Raw genomic sequence first — 23,538 nt, 5'->3', positions numbered from 1 at the left:
TTTCTGTTTTACAGTCAATTGAGTTATTTTTTTAAACTTTTATTGGTTCTTTATTAATTTCACAGTATGCACCCCAGTCCCACTCATCTCCCACCCTTGGAACTACCCATTAACAGAGAAAAAAATTCTTGTTGTAGAAGCTATAGTGTCACAGTGTGTCTCACAGTATACCCTTTTGTCCACACTTCTTTGCTTGCAAATATTCATTTCAGTGACTTGTTGGTTTCGTGTGAAGCCCCTTGGCTTCTGCTACTTTGTTGAGACTGGAACCTCACTGGGATTCCCCTTGGATAGCCTGTGCTTCTCTGTGTCATGGAGATTCTGTAGTGTTGGATCTCTATAGGGCAGGCCCCTTCATGTACTCCAGTAGTTCATGGATGGGGTAGATGTTGGGGTGGACCAATTCAAGGCCTTAGATCCGGGCCTGAGAGGTATCTAAGCTTCTCAACCCACTGGCTCTCCTGCTTTCACGCCCTCAGGACTGACTCACCAGCAACCCCTGCTCTGCCAAGGCTAGCTCTACCCTGCTGCCCGTAGGAGGGACAGGACCAGCCCATGAGGGACCAGTGTTACAGCCCATGAGGGACATGGCTGGCTCTCCTACTCTCCTAACCCCAGGACCAGCTCTCTTCCCTGCCATAAATGTCGAGGGAAGAGGGCGTCACTGCCACCACATAGCAGATGAAAGGCAGGGCTGGCTGTCCCACACTCACACCCTCAGGACTAGTTTTTCACTGCACCCTACCACCATGATCAGTTCTATTGTGCTGCCCAGATGAGGGGCAGGGCCTGCTCTCTCAAATGCTGCAACAGGTGAGGGGCAAGACAAGCTCTCCTGCTCTCACGACTCCATTGGGGTCAACTTTCCTGCTCAACACCTTGGTGAGGGCAAAAGGGAGGGGATTTCTTCCTCACTGATGTCACTGCACAGCAGACATGGTGTGGGGCCAGCTCTCTCATGCTCACTGATTTGCCCTCCTGTCCCACCCCTCCCGCTCACCCAGGGTCAGCTCTTCTGTGCTGCCCAGGTGAGAAGTGGATCCAGTTCTTCACCCCCTGCCCCCAGACATTAGTAAGTCCTCGGGGGATGGGGGCACCAGGAACTTCTGTCTGGCCTTTAGTGGTAACGGACCCCTACTACTTCAGGCCTAGGGACCTAAATGTGACCCCTGATGCTAGTGTAGGCCAGGATCCCCTGTGGCATCACTAGCTACTCAAATTAAGCTGTTCTTCACTACTCTCAGGTCTCCAGTTCTGCCTCTCTTCATTGTGCCCACACCCTTCTCTTTCTCTTTCATCCCTCTACCAATTACTTGCTCCTCTTAGAGGCTGCTGAGGTCTCTGGCTGTCTGGGGCTGTCTCAGGAGTGGTGGTCTCAGGAGTTCTATGCCCTGTTTGTGCATTATGGAGCAGAGTGTGTGTGTGTGGGGGGGGGCGGTTCATCTCAGACATTGTCTGCCTGTCCCCTCCAGGCCTGCAAGGTCCCTGATTGGTGGTTATCTCAAGCTTGTTCCTTGCCTGGCCTGGCTGCCCAAGTGGCCCCATGCAAGTGTCGTCTGTCTCAGGCTCACCCTCACCCCCACCCCCGGTGGCCCTCATTCTCAGGCGGTGGGCATTAGTCTCCTGCTTGCTCCCAATCTTGAGAGCCATAGGGGCCTGCCCGAGCTGGACTGGTGGTCCTCTCAGGCTAGCTCTCTGTCTTTGGCCTCTGGTGCTGAACTGGTGGTTGACTCAGGCTTGATTTTTTTTTCTAGGGATGTTAGGTTGCTAATTATTCGGAGGTTCACAGGTCAGAACACTGAGTGTAGGCGCAGCCTCTCTCCTCTCTGCCACCTATTGATACACACGTGACACTGTGAGCCAGGCCTGCAATGCTTCTAGGGGCAGGTAGTCAGTTGAATCTATAAAGGAACTGAAGCGAGCTGCGGAGCTGGCTTTGCTGCATCCTGTCTCTTTCCACTCATCCATCCCTCATCCTATCCCCTCCCCCACAAGCCTTATTGCTCTGCTGCATTAATCAAAATAAGACTTAACAGAGTTGGACAAGATTATGGTTGTTCTGAAGGTCTTGATTTTACCCAAAACAGATGCAGTTTGAGAAATGTCTTTTCATACAAGAATGTAAATCCTGTAGCCACACAGTGTATGTCTAAATGGCATGGTTCTGAGTGGGTACATCCTTGGGCTGTCTCCTCATTCTATGTCTCTCACTCAGGAGGCAAACACCCCCAGGCTGGTCTGTTCTCTCTCCCCAGGGAGCATTTATGTCAAGAGAATACATTCCCGGCCATCTGTCCTCGGTTAAGACTTTCTGTATACGGAGCCAAATCCTCCAGAGGTCCTCATTGCAGAGGCCCAGATTGTATTCCCAGTGGGCTGATGGTGCAGGCTCAGCTTGCTCCCTCACCCCGGACAGCACACAGTTTGGAAACTGTTACCTCACATTTATTTTTCTTGCCAGAGGTGTCTCTTCTTTATCACACCCAGAGAGGCACACTTGGGAAGACTAGCTCCTTCCTCGGTCCAGACACAATATTTACTACACGAGCTGAGAAAATCTGGCAGCAAAAATTGGTCCACACATGCTGGACACACACACAGACCACCCATCTGTGAAATCCCTCACCAGAGGTCTTGCTACTGAGAATTCTGTTCCTGCTCCCCGTTGAACACATTTCCTGAGTGGGAGGCTTCTGTGAGGGGGAGAATCTGCTTCAAGTTGTGTTTGGGTCAAAATGTGTTAGAAGTAGGTTTTGATGGTTGCGTCCCAGCAGCTGTTGGGAAGGAGAGTGTGCACTGAGATCATTTTAGAACCAAAGTGTTCTCCTCCCAATTGACAGAGTGATGTATTTGTATAAAATGAAGCCTTACTTTATCATTTATTCACAAAAGGAAAACGCACAATGCAGTCTTTCCAGCATCTAAAGTCTTGTCAGAGGCAGCTCATGGCTGTACATCACCTGTATTGTAGATGAATAGCCACATTTTCCAGAAAGCAGCCTGTTTCTCTGTGATGAGCATCACTACCCATACCCCCATGTCTAGCTACGTCTTATGCATGCATGCATGAGCCAGGGACTGCAAAATTCTACGAGGCATGAATTGTGACAGGAGCTCCGGGCAGCTCCCAGGAAGCGGCAAGAGCTGTGCACATTAGTTTCACACCGGGCTTCAGGTCTTGCAGCCAGTTTCCGCAGGTGAGCAGAAACTCACCTTGAGTGACAAAATCCAAGCCCAGGTGGGAGGTTCCCGCACCTGCACCACACATTCCCTGTTGTGCCTGAGTGGCAGACTGCCCTGGAGGAAATACAGGAGCAGTGTGGAGCGAGCATCTCCAGGGAAGACGGAGAGGCAAAGAGCCTTTCTGATCATTGTGACCTAGCTTATGTAGGCGGCGGGAGGTCTCCAAAGGCGTAGACCCACGGGTATCTCAAGAATCCCTGAATATCTTGTATTCCTCCGCAGATGTTGCTCATGGCTCTAGACAGATGTTGCTCATGGCTTCAGATGTGCCTCCTTGTAGATCTCACGGAAAGTGTACTTATCTATGAGCCCATTTAATTTTCTCTCTCTCTTCCACTTGTCTGTGAATCCAGACACTCTATAAGGAACTGTGGGCATCTTGGGGCAATGGCTAGATAAGTGACCCAAGGTTACACACTTCTCTGAGTCCCCATGTCCCAATGTTCCCAGGGCAGTTTTAGGTCTCAGGATTTGGGGGTATGTGTCTACAAAGGTCCTGAGACCATTTTCTGGTGTCACCGTTCTGGGAGAGGAGACATGTCTGCCCTAGTTTCTAAGGCATCTCCTGCTGGCTCTTCGTCACTCCCTGGCTTACATTTTTAATGCGGTTTTTTTTTTTTTTTTTAATTTTTGAAACTGCTTATTTAACCAGGGGGTTAATTTGTATCTGGTGTGTTGGGGCGGGGGTTGTTTTAGACCGAGGGAAACAAGCCTTTGCCACCAGCTCTGGCACCTGCAGGTTTGGCTTTTGCAAAGGCAACATTTGATTCTCCAAAGCTGGCGTTTCTCAGTGCGGGCAGGAATTTGGCTTAGTGCAGCGGGCACGGGCTCAGAGCATGACGTCTGGGCATCGTCAGCTGTGTGGCCTTGAACAGGAGAGCTGATGCCTCTGGGTTCAGCTTTTTCATGTATGAAACAGGGATGAAATGGACTTTCTCCTGAAGTCATTGGAAGAATTAAATTGGAAAACATCGGTAAAGTCTTGGACCAAAATATACCTTTAGAAAATGTGAGAACATCACCCCTGGCCCCTTCCTCTCTTTCTGCAGTCTCCATTGAGAAGGTGAGAAGAGCACCTATCACTCAATGAATAAATGAGTTCACTTAGTGAGAGAATGAAGGAAGACATGAGTGGATGAGGTGTGACCCACACTACTTATTATTTTGGAGTGTTGAATGGACATGGTGAAATTTAGTTAGGGAATACCCAAAGGTCTGGACACCGTGGCAGACATTTGAAAGGCATCATCCCATTTAATCATCAAGAAGACGCCTTAAGTAAGGTTCCATTATCAACACTGTACAAAAGAAGCAAAGGGTCAGTGAGACTGTCAAGGTATAATGGTGCTGTAAGTAAGAAGTGCTTTTTCTAAGATACCTTGAAACAGAAGGGCACAGATGGGGTGTATGCACAAGTTATCAAGGTGAACCAATAAAGCTCCACTTATCAGATGAGGGCCCCTTTGTCTCTTTATTGACTCTGTGACACAAAAGAGAAAATATATAATCCAACGTGACCAATACGTTGGCCTGACATCAAGTGGAAAGAACACTGATGGTATGCACGGTGGTTAGGTACCAGAGTCTGCACCTTGGGGTAGGATGGTGGAGGTGGGTTTTGGTGGGATATCAGGCCAGGAAGGGAGGGTGATGAAACGGTTCTTCCAGGAGAAAAGCAAAAGCCCATCCTTTTTTACATCTATCTGAGAAGGAAGAGGAGAGGAGGCTAGCTAGCAGGAGACTGATGGAGGGCAGACGGGGCCTGGGAGGATGCTCACAAGGGGTTAGGAAAGCAAAAATGCCTCTTGTGACATGCATCAGTGTGCTTGTCATGGTCAGTGTCTTCTCTATGTCACCAGTGGTTCTGTTATGATTTCAATTGGTAATGTTCCCCATGGGCTTAGTATTTGAACGTTTGGAACCCCAGCTGCTTGCGCTATTTGGTTGATGTTCTGGGAATTTAGAGGACTGAACTGGAGGAAATGGGTCACTGTGTGGTGGGTCTTTGGATATTTCCTGTTTGGATCTCTTATTCATGAAGTATACATCTCTCCACCAGGGGCTTCTTATATATGTATGTATGTATGTATATATATATATATGACACACACATATATACGTGTATATATACATACATACATATAGATATACACACGTATATTACATACATATAGATATACACACGTATATATACGTACATATAGATGATATACACACATATATATACATACATATAGATACACACACATATATATATACATGTATATATACATACACATAGATATACACACACATATGTATATATATGTATGTATATATATACATACATATATATACATATGTGTGTGTGTGTGTGTGTGTGTGTGTGTGTTTTCAAGTCAGGGTTTCTCCATGTAGCCCTGGATGTCCTGGAATTAGCTCTGTATAGATCATTGTGGCCTTGAATTCAGAGATCCACCTGCTTCTGCCTCCTGAGTGCTTGAATTAAAGGCATGCACCACCACTGCCCAGCCATCAGACATTTTGTTAATGAACTAATACAACTTCTGAGGACATCAAATATGTATTTATTTTTGTTCTCTGTGTATGGGTGTTTTGCTTGCATGTATGCATGTGCACCACATGTACCCTTGGTCCCTGTGGTGGCTAGAAAAGGACATCAGATATCCTGGAATTGTTGTTATAAATGGTTGTAAGCATCTCCATGTAGAATAGAATCATCTAGAAGAGCAGCCAATGCTCTTAACACTGACCTATCTTGGCAGCTGTCCTTTTTGTTTGAATTTCCCTCCATTGCCCCTGATTCTCAACTGAAGGGTGGGGCTTAGCCTTGTGTTGTTTCAATAGAAACCAGGAGGTAGAGTCTGTAACAACAGCATCTAGAATCCCAGGGAAGTGCTCTGGGCCTCCACTGGCTTTGGATGGTGAGAGGGAGCCCAATTCTATGAGGTCCCATACCCAGGTCTCACTGAGTGGCCTCCATGTCGAAAGGCAGGTCAGCATGGGGGTGGGGAACTGGATCAAAAGAGGGGAAGGGCCGTGTACATCATCACTTTTCCCAGGAAGCATTCTGATTCCTCTGGGTCTCATGCTTTTCTCATGGTTACCAGGAGGAATAACCTACTTGAGGATTTATAGCTTCAGCAAATTGTAGGTACTCAATAGATGCCCTAGCTCACGCTGATCATCTTTCTAGCTGTCTCCATGGGCAATACTTCCAGGCTCGGTTCTCGTGTGTCCTAAAGGAAGCCTCATTAGGGTCACTGTCTTGTGTGACCACTGTCACAATCACCATGCTTCTTTCACCCATGTGGATCTAGGATCGAGCACCAGAGACGCTGACCAGACAAAGCAGCCTGCAGCCTCTCATCCCACTGCATTTCTGAACAATAAAAACTCTCAGAAGTCATCATTACTGTGAAATTCTAAAATCATATTTATTCAACCAATTCACAGAAGTGTCGTAACGACCACCAACATGAATCAGTTTGTAGGCATTTACAAGCCAAGGCTGAAAATAAATATCTGTCTGTTGAATAGGCATTTAACAAATTACTCAGAAACTCCAAGAATCGAAATTGTTAGAAATTTAAAATTTGGGATTCAGGCATGATAAGATCACAGCCATGGGAAGAAACTCAACTGATTCCCCAAAGGTTATTTCGCTCTTATGTCTTTATGTACACGTGTTCTCTCAGCATCCTTCACTCTGCATCAGTTAGAACCTAGTAGGGCAATGAGTCAGGGAGAGGGTACCAAGGAAAGAGGTGGGAGGGGAAGGTTTTTCTCTGGTCCCCTGTGCCTGGGCAACCTTATTGACCGACAACATATTGCACTGTTCTGAAGTTGGATTCATTTTTCTATGAATTCATAATTCCTTTCAGTAAGACATTTCATAGTTTGCATTGTATCAGACTCATATACACTCATAGTAGCATAGTTACCAAATAAATACATTTTGTAGACTAAGGGGATTCATTCTTGGAGGCAGTTCAAGAGGACCGGAAGTCTGCTGTGTGCCAAGAACACACAAACCCCAGGTTAAGCTTGGAAAGACATTCCAGCTGCACTGACCGTTAGGTCACCTCCCAGTCAGGTGCAGATGGATGGTGATTGCATACAATGAGACTGCTCTTTCTCTCTGCAGAGTGAACCCCAAAGAGGCTCCAGTCGAGGGAGCAGCCCGTCCTTCTCAGGCCTTTCCCATGCACTGAGGTTGAGGAGCTGGGAACAAACAGGTTTCTCACACAAGGCTTCAGAATGGTGACATCATCTCCAGAGATGGGAGGGAAGGGTCTGAGACTGGCTGAACCCAGAATCTTTATATTGAGTCCCAGCATCAATGACAGAAGATGATAGAGTGAACAATATTTAGCAAGTACTTAGGGAAAGGCAGAGACAATGGTAGGTTGGGCAGACTCTACTCTGTAGAAACAGCATTGTGAATGTTCTTCAGGTATGTTCTAAATGTGTGCAAGCAACTATGTGCGACACTGTCGCTGTTCACTGCCAGTGTCTGCCACTGTCTGACCACTGCACGGAGGATGAAAATTCACGAAGGCTTCTCTAAGCTAGGAGATCTGCGTGGTTGGCCTGCTTCTATATGGTTCAGTCAATGTGGAGTTTAGTGATATGCTGGGTCTTCATAAGGACAAGCTAGGTGCTTCACTTCCAAATGTTTATGACTCCTGCAGTGTTCCAGGCACTTCTTTCTGGGCTTTGAGAGCTAAAAGCAAATAAGAATAACCTAAGGCAACTGGAGAATTAATTTTGTTGTGACTAATGACCTCTCTGCTTTGTATCTTACTTCCATAGTATAGATAGGTATATATGCACATTCATACATAGTATCAGCGGCTCTTCACCTAGTTATGTCTTTTATTTTATACTTAATACTCCAATTCCCTAAACTAATGCCCTACCACATCATTTTGACTCCTTCTTACAGACATTACAGTGCACATGCAGTGACCTAACAAGGTCCACTCTAGTAACTACAGGTTTCCTTGGGAACAACTGGCTTCCATACAAGCTTTCTTCTTTCTATATTCCATCCATTTTTTCCAATCGCCTGCCATGCCTTTCTGGCTTAGGGCATCAACAGCTCTTTCTTGGAAGCAGATAAGGTTGGAAACCTGGTAGGTAGATCGCTCTGTCATCTGCTTCCAGGGGCTCTGTCTTGTAAAGCAACTGCAGTAACTGCCTCTGTGGTCACATGGTGTTATTTACCCATGATTCTCTGACACATGAGTACATTTACGTATAGAGCAGTACCCTGGCTTCCTGGTTGCTTCTGACGCTGTTGATCCTAATCACCTTCCAGTTTACTCTCCATCTCTACCATCATCTCACTTGATATCTCTTCCCCTCTTGGTCAAGTGACTCACCTAGGTGCCAAGTCTAACCTCCTTTGCCCAAAACTTTTCCTCCATTTCCAATCCTCTGGATTGTGTCTATAAAAGGGCCATCAGTGCTCCCTCCAGCGCTCCAGGCTCCTTTGCATCATGGAGAGTGGGTGGAGGTGAGAGCCAGAGCCCAGCCTCCCCTGATGACAAGGATGAATGCATTTCACGCATGCATGCATTTCACTCAGCAGTGTGAACCACAGATCCAGTTGAACCCTTACTCTTGGGCCCTCGAGGGATCCTTACAGAGTAGAGGCTACCTCCTTGTTCTTTTTCCACAGAGGGGCTAGAGTCTAGACCTAAAACCTGTGTGTTGATTCTCTGCCTTTGCAAATAGAAATAACCTCTTAGCTTCTTTTTTTTCTGACAGCTCATTCTGCGGAGGAAAAGAACCCTCAATATTTATATGTGTGTGTGCCCCACTTGTGCTCTGAAATGCTCAGTGTAAAGGGTACAGGTAACAGAGGTGCGCTTTCTCTCCCAGATAAAAGAAAGCAAACATTAAAGCCAACATGATTTTGTTCCTGTGATTAATATACACCGCCTGCATTCTGAAGCCTCTCGTGTCTGCTGCCCCTTGCCTCACTGGACTATAGGGGATTGAGCTTCATTTTGATGAATCTTTCCATAGTATATCTGATAAAAGGGATGGGTCAGTGGCAAAGAGCTGGGCTCATTAACAAATTAAAGCTCTACTTCCTCAGTCCTGTGACTCACAGGGTGGAAAAAGTGGGGCTCATCGTGGCCTAGCTGCTCTCGCTCCTGCTGTGGCGGGGAGGGATCCTTTTACTGGTCCTACCTAGAAAAGATTACTTTGGGGAAAAGAAAGTCCCTTCCTGTCAGCTTCCATGAGGAAGCACAAAATCTTGTCACCTGCCCTTCCCCCTCCCACTCTTCTTCCATTCCTAGTCACTTTGCAAAGGACAACTATAGACTTAAGACTGGACTTGAGGAGTGTTTCTCCCCTCAGGGCGTTTTAACTTTTCAAACCACACTCGTTCTCTGAGGCCAGGTGACCTCTGGGATTTTATTCAACATTTGCTGAGCCCATGCTGTGGACCAGGTGCAGTGCTGTGGGTACACTGGTGACATCCATAGAAAAGGACCAGCATCCTGGGACACATCAGTTACTCTTTTTGCCTTAGGGAGGTGGCTAGTGGAGGTGGGAAAGCTGGGGTCTGTACTGTTTGCGTCAAGTCATGTTTTTAGGCTACCCTGAGAAGGTAGACTGTGGTTCTTGGAGTGTGGCTCCACCATAGGTTTTGCCTGCCAATGGAGTACCAGTTCACACATTCTGTTTGGTGACTCCATCCTGTGTCTCATTCCTTGACGGTCTGGTCTCTTCAGGGATGATGTTCTGTAACTCACTTAGCCCCTCCCCCCACCTTGAGAGCCTTGACTGAACCTGTTCCCCAGCCTCAGAGCAAACTGTCTCCTTGTCCTACATGAACAAACCTGCCAAGGACAGTCTGGATTACTCTCCAACACTTTCTGTGTTGTCCTATCAGAGGCTTTTGTAATAAATGGCTGGTGTGTAAGGGAAACGCAGGGAATTGTCTTACGTCTTGGGGAAGAAGTCTCAGTGGGGACTTTACTCAGAGAGGTCAGGTGTAAAAGAAAAACCCCTCTATTTGCTTTCCTTGTGCTTCTCACAGGCATGTCCTATATTTTCTTTTCTGATCTCCCTCTCCCCATTTTCTTTTTTATAAAAAGGCAGATTCTAATTTCATGGAGATGTGTATTCTCAACATGGTCTCTGAGGTGGTCTCAGGCTCCCTTTGGAGAACTTAGTGGGCTCAGTGAAGAGGCTGTCAGGGGTGACATGTTTCTGAGCAGAAGGGGGCTGGGTTTATAGAAACCCACTATGATTGGTTTTCCTGGCTTATGTGTTATCTGTTCCTCTTCTATGCCCTGCCTGACCTCTGACCTTGACCTCAAGATCCTACTATGAGACTAGACTTAGGTCATAAGCACAATGACTGACAAAGCATAAGGAGTTCCAGATGAAGGTTTATGGCGCTTACACCATAGATCTTACGCCATAAATCAGGAAGGGAAAATGGTTGGAACCTGGTACCTACATGGACCATAGGAATGAGATTCCCACTGTAGATGAAGCCACAGCTTTGACTTTTTTTTCTATTTCTCTTTCACCTACTTTTAGCAACACGAGTTACAGTCCTTCCAAGAGAAGCAATCCATTACCCATCCAATTTAGTGTCTGGATGGTGAAGGCATTCTCCATTCTCACTACAAATGAACAGTGCTGCTGTAGTAACCTGGGGATGTCCTTGAAGAACCCTGCTCTCCAGGATGCATGCAGTGGGCAGAGCTGCCTCCTAGTGGTAGGGGCTCATTACTGCAGCTCCGCAGCTCTCATAAAACTGGCTTTGAAGGAAGCTGTTCAGTAACAGGAAGGGGACAGATGTCCTCCCTAGGGGCTGGGTGCCTTCAATACAACCCTCCTAGGCAGTGTCTCTCTGGAGAAAGGGCATGAGGGGAGGAATCATCTCACACCCAAGCAGAGGAGAGGGATTGGAAGAAAGTATTGCTTCAGGGCTGTGGACTATGGCCTCCGCGCTCTGCTTCTCTCTCCTTCACTGCAGTAGGAACCTGTTATTTTTCTCATTTGTTAGCAGCAGTCCCTCCAGATGTCAGCGAAGGCTGGCCTCACCCTCCACAGACAGAGACATCTCTGAAACCATGGCCTTCCCGAGCTTTGCTCGCCGAGCACAGCTTGCTGAAGCCTCTAGAGTTTGCCTCACTAGTTTCCAGGCTGCTGCTGCTACCGCTGCTATTCCTGCCCTGCAGATCACCCAGCCAGAGAACTGGATCTGTGAGGCTTAGTGACCAAACATCTGTGGAGGCCACAGAGCTCAATCCTTCATGTGTGAACCTTGCATCAGGCTGGCCAGACCCTGCATTGGCTGGAAGCCTCCTAAACCCACTTAAACTCACCATTCATAACCTTCCTGGTCTGTCTGCTTGCTGCTATTTGAGGACTACCTCTGTCTTAGTTTTACCAACTCTCAGCTATCAGGGGGCTGTAAGTCCCCTGAACCCACTTAAACCACCATTCATAACCTGCCCGGTCTGCCAGCCTGCTGCTCCTATTTGAGAACTACCTCTTTCTTAGCTTCACCAACTCTCAGCTATCAGCTATATTATTTCTCCATAAAGGGAATGGTTTTCCCCTAGACATAACCTAAGCCATAATAACTATGGAGCATTTAGGAGTACCCTGCTCCCTTCCCTGAAGATCTCTCTGTCCATGGAGGCCCATCAGCACCCCTAAGATCATCCCTACCATCTGACTTAAACTAGATGACCACATCTAAAACTTCTCCCCCTGACAGTCCTGTGTGTGCAATTCTTCGACACTACATGAGCAGGGAATTCTCACAGGCGGGGCTCCAGTTCATCCCCTCTCTCCTCTTCCTTGGCTTAGAATCAAGCACACTTGGCTGCCCGGTGAGGACTTGCTGCATTTGTGGAATATAGGTGCAAAAGAGACTCCTATCTACCGAGTGACTCACGCCATAGCTCTCTGGCATGCGCATGGAGGTAACCTCTCTCTCTCTTTGTTACCGTGGGACAAAGTCAAGCTTAGTTCCTAATTGGCAGCTCCCATAAAACCAACTCCCCCTCTCCGACCAGTGTCAGAAGGTGGCTGCTTCAGGATAACCGTAGAAAGTAAAGCAAATAAAGACAGGCATGTGAAGGTCCTGGAGTTGACTTCGAAACTTACACTGTCCATTTTCTTGGCCTTCCAGTTGGACAACAGAATGCGGTGACATGAAAATTAAACCCTGTCAAGGGCTCTGGCCTGTCAGCCTCTATAAATGTCTGGCACAGATAGAGAGGCCTGCAACATCACAACCTGCCCGATCACATTGCAGGAGGCTTCTGGGCTCCTCCAGAGGCCATATGGCGTTATGTGAACATCGCCCACTTTTCTAAAGAATTAGACTTATTCCCTCACTTTTTTTTTGTTGCAAAGCCTATCTGGTTAATTTAAATGGGGAGATGATTAAGAAAAAGCCCTCTTTTCTTTGCAGCTAATATTGAGTCATGGAAGCAAGGAGGCTGTTAATTTTGAAGTGTTGCCGGGCAGGGCTTTCTGCTGATTGTGTTGCTATTGATTCAAACAGCCACAAGTCTTTAGGATCATTTTTAGAGCAAAGACATGAACAGGGCTGAAATGAAAATCAGTCCCAGATAATGAACACTCCTGCTTAGAAATCATTACGGACTGAGCCCTGCTGGGAAGGTGCTAGGCTTGGGGAGTTAGCGCTCGCCTCGATAGAGCATGGAGTCCCTGGGCTCAGTGATTAGCTCGTTCTCTGGGTCCAGGCATCCAATCATTAGGAATATTTGTCTGATTTCCTCAATTCAAAAATAACAAACAGGGCTTTGTTTGTTCATTTGCTTGCTTCTTTTGCGTTTTCTCCAGTCTCCTGTGAACTTCTAAGAGAACATTAATGAAAGAGCCCAGTTTCCCAGCTGTTCAGTTCAAGGCAATGACCACTAGGGAGCTGTTGGGTGCTTACTTTGGAGAAATGGGGGAGGGTCTGGCTGCTTTCTCTGTATTGAGGGTGAGAGTTGGCCTCACATGGCTCTGCCTGCTGCCTAGCTTTCTCCATGTCTAGAAGGCTAAGTTTTGAGGAGAAAAATGAGAAATAAGGGAGTAAAAAGTTTATGACATGAAAATTCAATGAATTCGAAAAGCTTCCTTTTGCCCCTTTCAGTCTCAGAGATCAGTTTTATTTGAGAGTAGACGGGGAGACTAACTGGAATGCTCCTTTGCTTGGGTATTGTCTTGGGCTGCTGCCATGGCACGAGGCAGGGTTTAGAAGAGTGACATTGAGAACGAATGGTCTGCAAAATCCTAAGGCTGTCCTCTCTGGATATTTCCAGATAGTTTGCTGATCTCTGATGCACGGGAAGGAGGCGCTGTTTTTATTTTTAGAAGTGGTTTTCTCCATGGAGACTTGGTGGGTGTCCCTTGAGACAAACTCTCTTATTTGGTCTAAACTGTGAGTGGTTGGAATGAATTATTAATTCAATAAAGTTCTCACAAAAGGCTGTCACAATCACATTCCTTTGTACCTGTGTGACTTGAGGCCTTGGTCAGACTTACAGAATTTCCTTAAATCCATTTGAATTCACTCAGGATTCCCTGAGTTTTCTCAATGGGTTTGATGGTTTTCCTCCACTGGGGCAAACCACTGCCATCCTCCTACTTCTCCTCCTCCAAATCTTCTGAGTTACCTGAGACTGGCACCTCGCCTACTTTCAAGCTCTGAATAGCAGACCCAGGTTGTCCATTTGGCAAGAAAAGCAATGGACTAGTCTATGGCCACACCAGTCAGCTTATTCTCTTGGGGGCTGAGTCTGCCTTTTCTTGGCTGCTTACCTCTTTCTAGAAGTCACATAGTGTCCAGGTCATCTGGGAACTTTGGTTTTAATATGCCATACTCTGGACACCAGAAAAAGCCAGTGTGATTAGCACCTTGCATTCCTGGTCAGAGTAGCCTACGCCTTGACCTACCACTCACCTGGATACCTGCTGAAGCTTGTTATTCTATAATCACTCCCTCCTTGATCTTACCCAAGGTTAAGTGAGTGTTAGGAATACTGTTGTCCCAGTAGCATCACTAAGATGCCTCCCTTCAGAACTGGCATGCAGAACATCCTTGTGCTGTGACAAAGGAGGGGAAGGCTTTAGTTTGTGCCACCACCATTTCCCTGCAAATGAGTCCAGTCGCTAAATGTCTCCTGAACTGATACATCTCGGCTGCTGTACCCCAAAGCCTCCCAGCTTTCATCTGCCTCTCCTTTATATACACCCCCACCCCCCACCCCCGAACACAAAGGCTCTCTAATACTCCAAACAACTCGCTCAAGCAGGAATGAGGAATGCAGCCACAAGAGGTATCCCAGGAGGGCATGGGAACAGCCATCCACCAATCGGCGCTGAAAAGTTAGAGCAGAGAATAGTGCTCTGAAACTCTAGACTTACATATTTGCAATCAAAATCTCATTCAAAAAGGATTGGCTTTAAACATGCAAACTGTTCCCTTTACTGACATAATTTTGGGAGAATTCAGTAGCTCCTAAATGCTTGACTGAAGAATGTCTTATTATTTAAATAATAGGATTGTAAAGCTTAATCCTTCCTGTAGATTTTCGCCCTTGTAAATGTGTAGAAATGGCCTGACAGAAAAGGGGGATTTGATTGGGGTATTTCATAGGAGATGTATCTATTTCTTTTCAATGAATATAAAAAATTGTCAAGTTTCTTCCAAGAGACAAAAATGAGGGCACTGGTTGGATTGGTAAAAGTGTTCCTCTTCTTCCAGTGGCATCTGCAATTCCATCCTCCTGTCTCCTGTGTAATTTCCACGCCTGTTTGTGTCCCTTCTATAACTCTTGTGTCCTCTGTGAGTGTCTCATTCTGCTTCGTCACATTACTATTAATGCTGATAGCATGCTTAGCACATAGTAGGTGCTCAGAAATACATGTTAACATGAACCTAAGTAGAACCATGGAACAGGACCAGAGGGGTAGTTTATACCTTGGAATGACTCTGAGCCTCAGTTTCCCCATCACAAAAAAGTCCCTAATAACCAATTTCTCAAATATTTCACAGGGTTATCTGAAGGTTCAAGAAAGGGAATGTCTGCACAAAACACTCTGGGAAATGGAAAATCAATATAAGGTAGATCTCCCCAGTTGGAAGGCTGCAAAGACCTGGTGTGGATCCTAGATGCCTGGAGGGTGAGTGGAGGACTAGAGGACGTCGGTTATAATCACTCCCTGAATGCTCTGTTTAGATGACACTGGGAAGATTCAACATTCAGTTGAATCTGAATGTTATGTGATGAGAGACCAGTAGTGGACCTGGGCCAAGCCAATTCAGGATGGGCGTGGGCAGAGTGGGATGATGGGAATGACCTATACAGATTGAGAACAAAGAGGAGCTCAAGGTGCTTGAAACAAACATGTCCTCAAAGCCTCGTGGAACTCTTATAATGGCCTTAATTCTTGCCTGCTATTCTCTAGGCCTCAAAAGATTGTCCCCCAGTTACTATAGCAACAATTCTTCTCACAAAGTGCCCACGTTAGAATGGAGATGGAAAAGTCTTTCTTATTAAAATAAGAAGAAAGAACAAGAAATTAGGGTTTTGATATATTTGCCCTCTATTCAAAGCATCCCTCCTTTTATGAGAAGAAGAAAGAAGCAGCTGTTATTATTACACATATACTTTGAATCCCTAGCAGTTAAATTTCTCAACTAACATCTCAGACTGGTAGAGCCTATATTTGTTCCACTACATCTGAAATGATGTTATGTCCTAAAGAGAAAACAGTAACATAGGAGATAAGGGACCACAGGCTGGGTGGTGACAGCCTTGTCAAACTCTAGGCTATCCTTATATGGGAGAGTCCAGTCATACCAAAGCCAAAGCAGAGATTTATCGGCCATGAAGCCTTGCTGGGTCATCCCATCAATCCTTTCTTTGGCTCCTAGTGACATCCATGCCCAAGCTGTCACTTGAAGAGTGACTAAATGAAGTGCTTTCTGGGCCCTGTGGGTCTGCCTTGGTTATAGCCCTGGGTAGGGCAGCCACATGAGGCTGGAAAGCTGGCCAGCAAGTCCTATGATGAGGACACACTCTACTTATTGTCAAAGACCAACTAACTCTTGCTTTTGAACTTGTTATACAGCTTATTTTGTCTCAGAAGTAGTAAAAAGAAAAGGCTCTCCAAGCTCAGAAGTGTGTGTATGTGTGTGCATGTGTGCACTTACGGGTCTTTCCATGGAAACTCAATTCTGCCTCAACCAAGGCTTTCTTTTCAATTCTTAAGCCCTAAGATCTTAGGTATATGAGTGAGATTCTACTGCCTTCTCTGTATAAAGCAACTTGGAGACCCAGCATAGGGAAGACCTGCTGGTGTAGGTGGAGAAAGGCTAGTCAAGTACGTACACAGTGAGTTATGACCCAAGGAGTTTGACAACACTGAGTCTAGGGGTGGCAAGTGACACAAAGGGGAGCTCTTCCCCTGCAGAAAAGAGCAAGGTGATCAGAACTCTGCAGGTTGGGTGACAGGATTCTGGGTGAGCCCAGCACTGAAAGAAGTGAGGGCTACAGGACAATGTAACCACCCGGCAGTCCCCACGGATGGTGACACTGGGCTCTTGGAACTGCCCCGTGGTTGGGACATAGGCAGTGCCCAAAGCATAGAGGGCAGATTTGAGGAAGCTGAGGGCCTTCCCAGACCTGTCATAGAAACCAGAGGCGAGTGTGACAGGCTTGGGCATACATTGGGTTGGGTTTTACAAAAGGGACACATGGGCTGGTCATCAGACCCATGGACACTAGTAGGGGAGGGTGGAATCATCCCACTCCAGCTGGGCTTGCCTGGTGCCACTCTGCCCATGTCTGACTCTGCCCATCCCTTCCTCGTCTTCCTCTTCGCTGTCATCAGAGCCACTGCTGCTGGAGCTCACACCTTCCTCTTCTTCCTCTCCGTCAGTCTCATCTTCCCCATGTCCTGGTCCTTCATGTTTCTGGACACCAAGGAGAGAAAAGAAGTATGCATCAAGGACTCAGCAGAGGCCACCTGGGAGCTAAGAGCAGCAAACACTACAGAGTCTTAGGATTCATTTCACTTAGAGTTAAACCCCTCACCCTGACCAGAGATAGGATCTCTGTAAAAGAGGAAACTCAGAAAGTCAGATAAGAGTCTAAAATAGCAGTACACAGTCAAGGAAACATATTAGTGTCAATGATAGATGGGAATTTAAACGGGCATTTACTGAATTTTTCAGGACCTTCACATGGAAATTTCAGGTTCTTAACTATTTGCCTTCCTAGGGGCAGAATCATGCTTAATCTTGGACACATTTCCACATGGGAACATTGTGTCGCTGAAAATAGCAGCTCTTCTAAGCCAAAATGATGTCATTTGAAACTATTAGTTTGCAAAAGCCAATGTTTATGCCCTCACTTTCCCTACCTGCCCCCTTTTGCCATGATTTGTAGGTTCAAAACCACATCCCACACTTTCCAGTTCCACTCTCTTTTCTTCCAGCTTTGTAATGATTCCAGCAATTTCCCTTTTCTAGATTAACACTTTGAGGTAGAAAATCAGGTTGTGAGTGATATGTGGCCTTGTGAGGCTACACACCTCTTTAGATGGCCTTCTGTCCAATTCTGTTATCTCCAAACTGTGCCCTTTCTACAAGGCCTCCCTTACTCTAGCCTGATATAATGATTATCATTTCCTTAAATGGCCAGCCCCCAAGACTCTACCCACTGAAGCCTCAGCAAGAGGACAGCCAGAAGCAATGGAACCAGACAGCAAGGATCCTTCCTATTATTTGCCTATGACTTTTCCTGATTTTTCTTTAGGATTATATCTTCTAGACTGAGCACCCATGGGAAAAAGGGAGGATAGGCAGATATGTATAGATCAGGGCCCTTTCATGGTCATAGATGGTTTCTGGGGGCTATTGGACAACTGAAATCAAGTGAACTTCAGAGTTGTACTGCCTTGAGTTTGAATGCTGGCTGCATGTATCTGAACATGTTACCACTCCTCTCTCAGTTCCCACTTCACAGCGTGCTGGGATAGATAGGACATCTTGCACAGGGTCTGGTTTACAGGGAACTTATTAAATGGCGGGTGTTGTTGTATTTTTGTTTTAATTTATTCTGAGCCTATAAGTGAACTCCACAGGCCTTCTAATTTGTACTGTTAGCTAATCAAGACTTCAACATTGAATTCCTGAGTATCAGTCAGCTCTGAACTACAATGGAGTAGAGGTACAGATACTGAATGACTGCTGGCTATAAGAAAATCCTAGTTATGTTCCTGTGGTAAGAGTGATTCATACATCTAAATTAGAGAACATGGTTCACAGAGAAGTATGGTGGCTCACGTCAAGAGGACTAAGGAAGCACAGAGATGGGGGAATCACTGGGGATGAACTCAGTAGACTAGTCTGAGTCTGGATCCTGGATCTAGGCAGATGAAGAAGCAAGATGATGAGCAAGAGAATCACTCTGTTCAGAGCTCCCATCCCAGCGAGCATCCCACCTCCATAGGGTTGACTGTGATAGTCAGTGCAGAGTCATCCCAATCCATTTCAGCCTCCTTGGCAGCCTCTGTCTCTTGGATAAAATGCTGGTGGGCAATTCGGACTCGGTGCACACCCATGGCCACCACAAACACCAGCATGCACACGGAGATAATGATGACCACGGTGGCAATGCTTGGGACCACTAAAATCAGAAAGGAACCCAAACAACGTGACAATCAAAGACAATGCTCAGTCTTCTGAAACACAAAGCATCCATGTTCATAACTACAACCTTCCCTCCCAGTTTCCAACAGTAGGGGTCTGGGTCCTTAAGTCTGGGATATATTTTCATCACATGTGTATCAACTGTTGTACTCACTCTGCTATTGTAATTGTGGAGAGAAAGGGAGATAATCTTCATGAGCTTCTATATAGGTGCTTAGTAGGCATTCAATAAATGTAGATTCTCTTTTACCCATGGCTTTTCTCCTCAAATTATATGGAAGCCTCCAATAAAACCCAGGCACTATAAAGTCTAGTAGGAACACAAGTGCCACCAGATAGAGACATAATATGGCAAGCATTTAAACAAAACCATGGGCAGAGGACTTTGAATCTGGTGGACATGTGAGCGATTCATGGGAAGCTTCTGAGTTGGGCCTTAAATGACTAGCATAAAATAGTTGGAACTGGAAAATATCATCCTAAGTGAGGTAACCCAATCACAAAAGAATACACATGGAATGCAATCACTGATAAGTGGATATTAATTAGCCCAGAAGCTCTGAATACCCAAGACACAATTAGCATAAAAAATAACTCCCATGAAGAAGTAAGGAGAGGGCCCTGATCTGGGAAAGGCTTGATCCAGCATTGTAGGGGAGTACTAGGACAGAGAAAAAGGAGGGAGGTGATTGGAGAATGGGTGGAGAGAAGATGGCTTATGGGACATATGGGGAGGGGGGAACCTGGAAAGGGGAAATCATTTGGAATGTAAACAAAGAATATAGAAAATTAAAAATATAAAAGAAAAAATGACTAGCATAATTTTGTCCCAGCCCTTTGTACACTAGGGCTCATGTACTCATGTAGATTAGTCTATCTACAGACTCCCCAGGAGCAAGGATAAGGGGGAAATTTACCTACAGGCTGGAGTCGCTCTAGAAAGTAATGTCTAGAAACATAAAAATTTCTCTGTCATTACTGATGGTATGAAATTTTTTGCTTAGTTAACTGACTCCCTGTTGCAACCAAGAGTGTCCAGAGAGAGGGTTTGTAGCTTCTCTGGGGGCAGGAGTCCCTTCCTCTGAGCACCTTTGAATGCTGTAATATAATGGTCTGTTAAGTGGCTACTTATTGGCTTCAGTGTCTGAACTGCTTTGAGATATCCTACCTGAACTGCGCTGGATACTACTCCGGGTCTCAGGGTGATGGACAGACTGGAGGAAGGGTGGCTGCACAATAAGATGGTTGACATGTTCCTTGTCAGGGACTCTTACTTCATGGAGGACACTGACCTGGGAAGAGCAAGGAGGGGTGCGAGTAGGCATTTGTGACAAGTCTCTGAACGAATGAGGGAATGGGAAGGTGGGTCAGGCCGACCCTAATAATGGCAGGATACACTCACCTCTAAGTTGAACTCATTGCTGGTGTAACGTCCGTTGAGTTCTGAACACTTGATCCGGAACCTCCGAGTCTCAAGGGAAGTTGGGTGCCAGTTGCGGTAACGGAGGTGGTGCAGAACCTGCTCATAGCGGCTCATGGAGCCCACACCTGTGCCAAAAGACCATAACTACTGCCAGGAGGAGGAGGAGAAGGAGGAGGAGGAGGAGGAAGAGGAGGAGGAGGAGGAGGAGGAGGAGGAGCTGAAGGCACAGGGGACGGACTTGTGCTCTAGGGCTTCTGAATCCAAGGGTAAAAGTCAGAATGCTTATGGGTATAGAACGAGTAGAAGTGGACGTTCCAAAACTTGAACCAATCTAAACAATTTTCATATAGACTAGTCTATCTACAGATTCCCCAGGAGCAAGGATATGGGGGAGGGGATTTACCTACAGGCTGGAGTCACTCTAGAAAGTAAAGTCTAGAAACATAAAAATTTCCATTTGACCCCTAGGGTGCACAATGTACCCCGCCCCCAGCGGCCACCATACTCAGTAGCCCTTGGACAAGGCTGCTCTGACAGAGTGTCACTGAGTAGAGGAACCTCGTGAGGTCTTACCATAGATAGAGTAGCCGGCAGTCGAGTTGGTGGCATCAAGGTGTCGTTGGTGGAGCTCACTGTGGCTGAGCTCCAGGCATTCTTGTCTTGGATCCAGGTCCCCACCGATCACCAAAATGTCGCAGAAATCCAAGTTGTGTAGCATTTCTTCCAAGACTGCTGATTTGGGGGCTGTAGTAGAAAAGGACGCGGGACAAACACCAGCATAAACAGCTCTATCTGATCACAACATCTCCTCTGTTACTGCTCACAAAACCAGGTGGGCAGGTCGGGAGAAGGGATGCACAAGCTACCAGCCATGTCCGCTGCTCATCAGGGCATCTTCAAGAAGGTGGCATGGATGAGTGGGGAGAGAGCATGTGACTCAAACACACTCTGCCACTGAGAAGCCACGTACTACTCAGTTTCCTCATCTGCGGGGACGTTATAGGCCATAGCCGTAACTTGCACTTGGGGAGAACTAAGTGGCTCTTTCTGGACTTCTTAGCACTTCTCCCATGTGGATAGTGTATGTGTGTGTGTGTGTGTGTGTGTGTGTGTGCATGTGTGTGTACATAAGTGCCCATACACATGTACATATGTGCATGTACATGTGCAGATAGTGTGTGTGCGTGTGTGTGCATGCATGTATGTGCTTGCATGTGTGTGCATGTATGCATGTGTGTATGTGTGTGTACACATGTGTGTGCATGTACGTGTATAGACAGCGTGCATGAATGCACATGCATGTGTGTGTATGCACAGGGGTATGTGTGTGTGTGTGTGTGTGTGTGTGTGTCCAGCAGGCTCTGAGGTTCTCAACAGAAGCAACGCCTTTAGAGTCTGGCACAGGAACTGCCATGAGCAGGATCACAATGCTTTGCCCAAATAAAGATGGATTGTTCACTAACTGTCAGTGGAATCAACAAGATGTAAGCAAAAGAGAATTCATAATTGGTAAATTCATGGAAATTAATTACCATAGGCTAATTAATTCATAGGCTCATAGGCTCCCAGAGGGGCACACGAGTATGTTGGTCCATCTACTGGGCTTTGCCTGATTTTATGACTTCAAATTTCTCAAGCAAATATCAATGTTTTGGAATGTCAATTTGGTAGTCCTAAGTGAAAACCCCAGTTTAAGTCGAAGGTCATTGCTACTTGTGGAATGTGTGCTGTGTGCTAGTCACAGTGGAAACATAGCAGACACTAGTATTCGCCACACCCCATCACTGGGGAAACAGTTGATCCAGGAAGTGGGCGAGTTACTCAAAGTCACACAGAGAGTAATGGGAGACATAGGATAGAACTCCCTGTTCTGACCCTATAATGTGGAAATGTGTAACCTCCCAGGCCATGTCTTCACATTATTAGTAGTATCTATTAAAACAAACATGGTTAAAAAGACATTCAAAGGACAAGAAAATTATTTTAATTAAAAAAAATTCAGTGGTACCCGAATAGTTTTGCTCTCATTAACTACATACTATTAGAGTTTTTGTGTGCCAATTTTTTTTTTAACTATTAGCCAACCGTAATGGTTCTATGTGCTACTAAGAGTATATAAAAATGCAATAATCTACACTAATACTGAGGCCAACCATTAATGGCAGTGAATGTGTAATTTCAGATCTCTTCCAGGTATTTTCTAGCTTCCTGTTAGGTCTCTCTCCTGTTAGGAGAAGTTAGGTCATCTTCCTTATGATAGGGCTGGCAGGGCCACGCGAGGACGGCAGGAGCATGTCCTGGCTGTCATCGCATGCGTCTTTCCCGATGGCATTACCTTCCATCACTACCTTCCTGGATCTGCCGTGTTGAAGAGACTCCGAGTTAGGTGCTCAGAGGGTGATCATCCAGGGCTGAGCCCTCGAGCATCCCCTGCTCTGCATTATCAGGCAGGTGGTCACCCCTAAGAGCTAAAATCCACTGGAAGCTACTGGGCCAGCAACTTGTCAGCTATAGATTAGGAGATGACCTCAGCCTGGGCTCAGAGGTAGTGTTGAATGAAAACATACTTGCAAACCATCAATAACAAAGGGAGGAGGTGAGAAAGGAGATGGATATAAAAGAACTCAGTAGCGCAGAATCATGAAAGCATGCACACATAGGCATGTTGAGCGTGTACGTGCGTGCTCCTGCATAAATATGGCAAAGTGTGAGTATGTGTGCACATGTGCCAATGAGGGGGGCAGAAGATATCCCTAGGGTCTGTCACTGTGGCTTGGTAGCAAACACAGTTAGCCTCCTCAGTTAAGACTCTTTGTAAAAATGACTATTTCAACAGTAAATGTAGAAATTTAAAACTACTAATAATAGCTCTTGGGCACTGGGCTGTGTGCTCTGCATGCACCTCTCATAAATAGAAAGTAAAATGTGGACCCAGTTAACTGCTTTCTCCTGCATTGCCTGCGTGCGGGTGTCAGCTGCAGCAAAGCTCTCTGCTCCTGGACTGTGACCAGTAAAATCAGCAGGCTTTCCTTTTTCAGTCTGATTTTAGCCACAAATGAGGACAACAGAGGAGGGAAGGTCACATGACTTTATGCACCTTGGCATGTAACTTAGAAACCACCTTGGCTGGCCAGGTGTGAAATACCAACTA

The 23,538-nt window shown here is 46.1% G+C and overlaps 1 protein-coding gene and 1 non-coding gene across 2 annotated transcripts in view; both read right to left on the bottom strand.

Moving 5' to 3' along the window:
• Positions 1 to 1,755: 1,755 nt before the first annotated feature.
• Positions 1,756 to 1,888, bottom strand: LOC127690371 (small nucleolar RNA SNORA17). Its single transcript, XR_007979089.1, has one exon. It is a non-coding gene; the product is annotated as a small nucleolar RNA SNORA17 (small nucleolar RNA).
• Positions 1,889 to 6,668: 4,780 nt separating this feature from the next.
• Positions 6,669 to 23,538, bottom strand: part of Clstn2 (calsyntenin 2) — a 593,145-nt gene continuing 576,275 nt past the window's right edge. The window contains exons 13-18 of the mRNA XM_052187584.1: positions 20,961 to 21,131; positions 20,367 to 20,512; positions 20,133 to 20,256; positions 18,757 to 18,941; positions 17,076 to 17,224; positions 6,669 to 7,969 (exon numbers count right to left, since the gene is read on the bottom strand). Of these exons, the coding sequence (XP_052043544.1) occupies positions 7,909 to 7,969; positions 17,076 to 17,224; positions 18,757 to 18,941; positions 20,133 to 20,256; positions 20,367 to 20,512; positions 20,961 to 21,131 (836 nt within the window). The 3' untranslated portion in view covers positions 6,669 to 7,908. The remainder of the gene's footprint in view (positions 7,970 to 17,075; positions 17,225 to 18,756; positions 18,942 to 20,132; positions 20,257 to 20,366; positions 20,513 to 20,960; positions 21,132 to 23,538) is intronic.

The sequence above is a fragment of the Apodemus sylvaticus genome, chromosome 7 (assembly GCF_947179515.1).
Source record: "Apodemus sylvaticus chromosome 7, mApoSyl1.1, whole genome shotgun sequence".
Taxonomy (NCBI): Eukaryota; Metazoa; Chordata; class Mammalia; order Rodentia; family Muridae; genus Apodemus; species Apodemus sylvaticus.
This window is presented reverse-complemented; position numbering and strand designations above follow the sequence as displayed.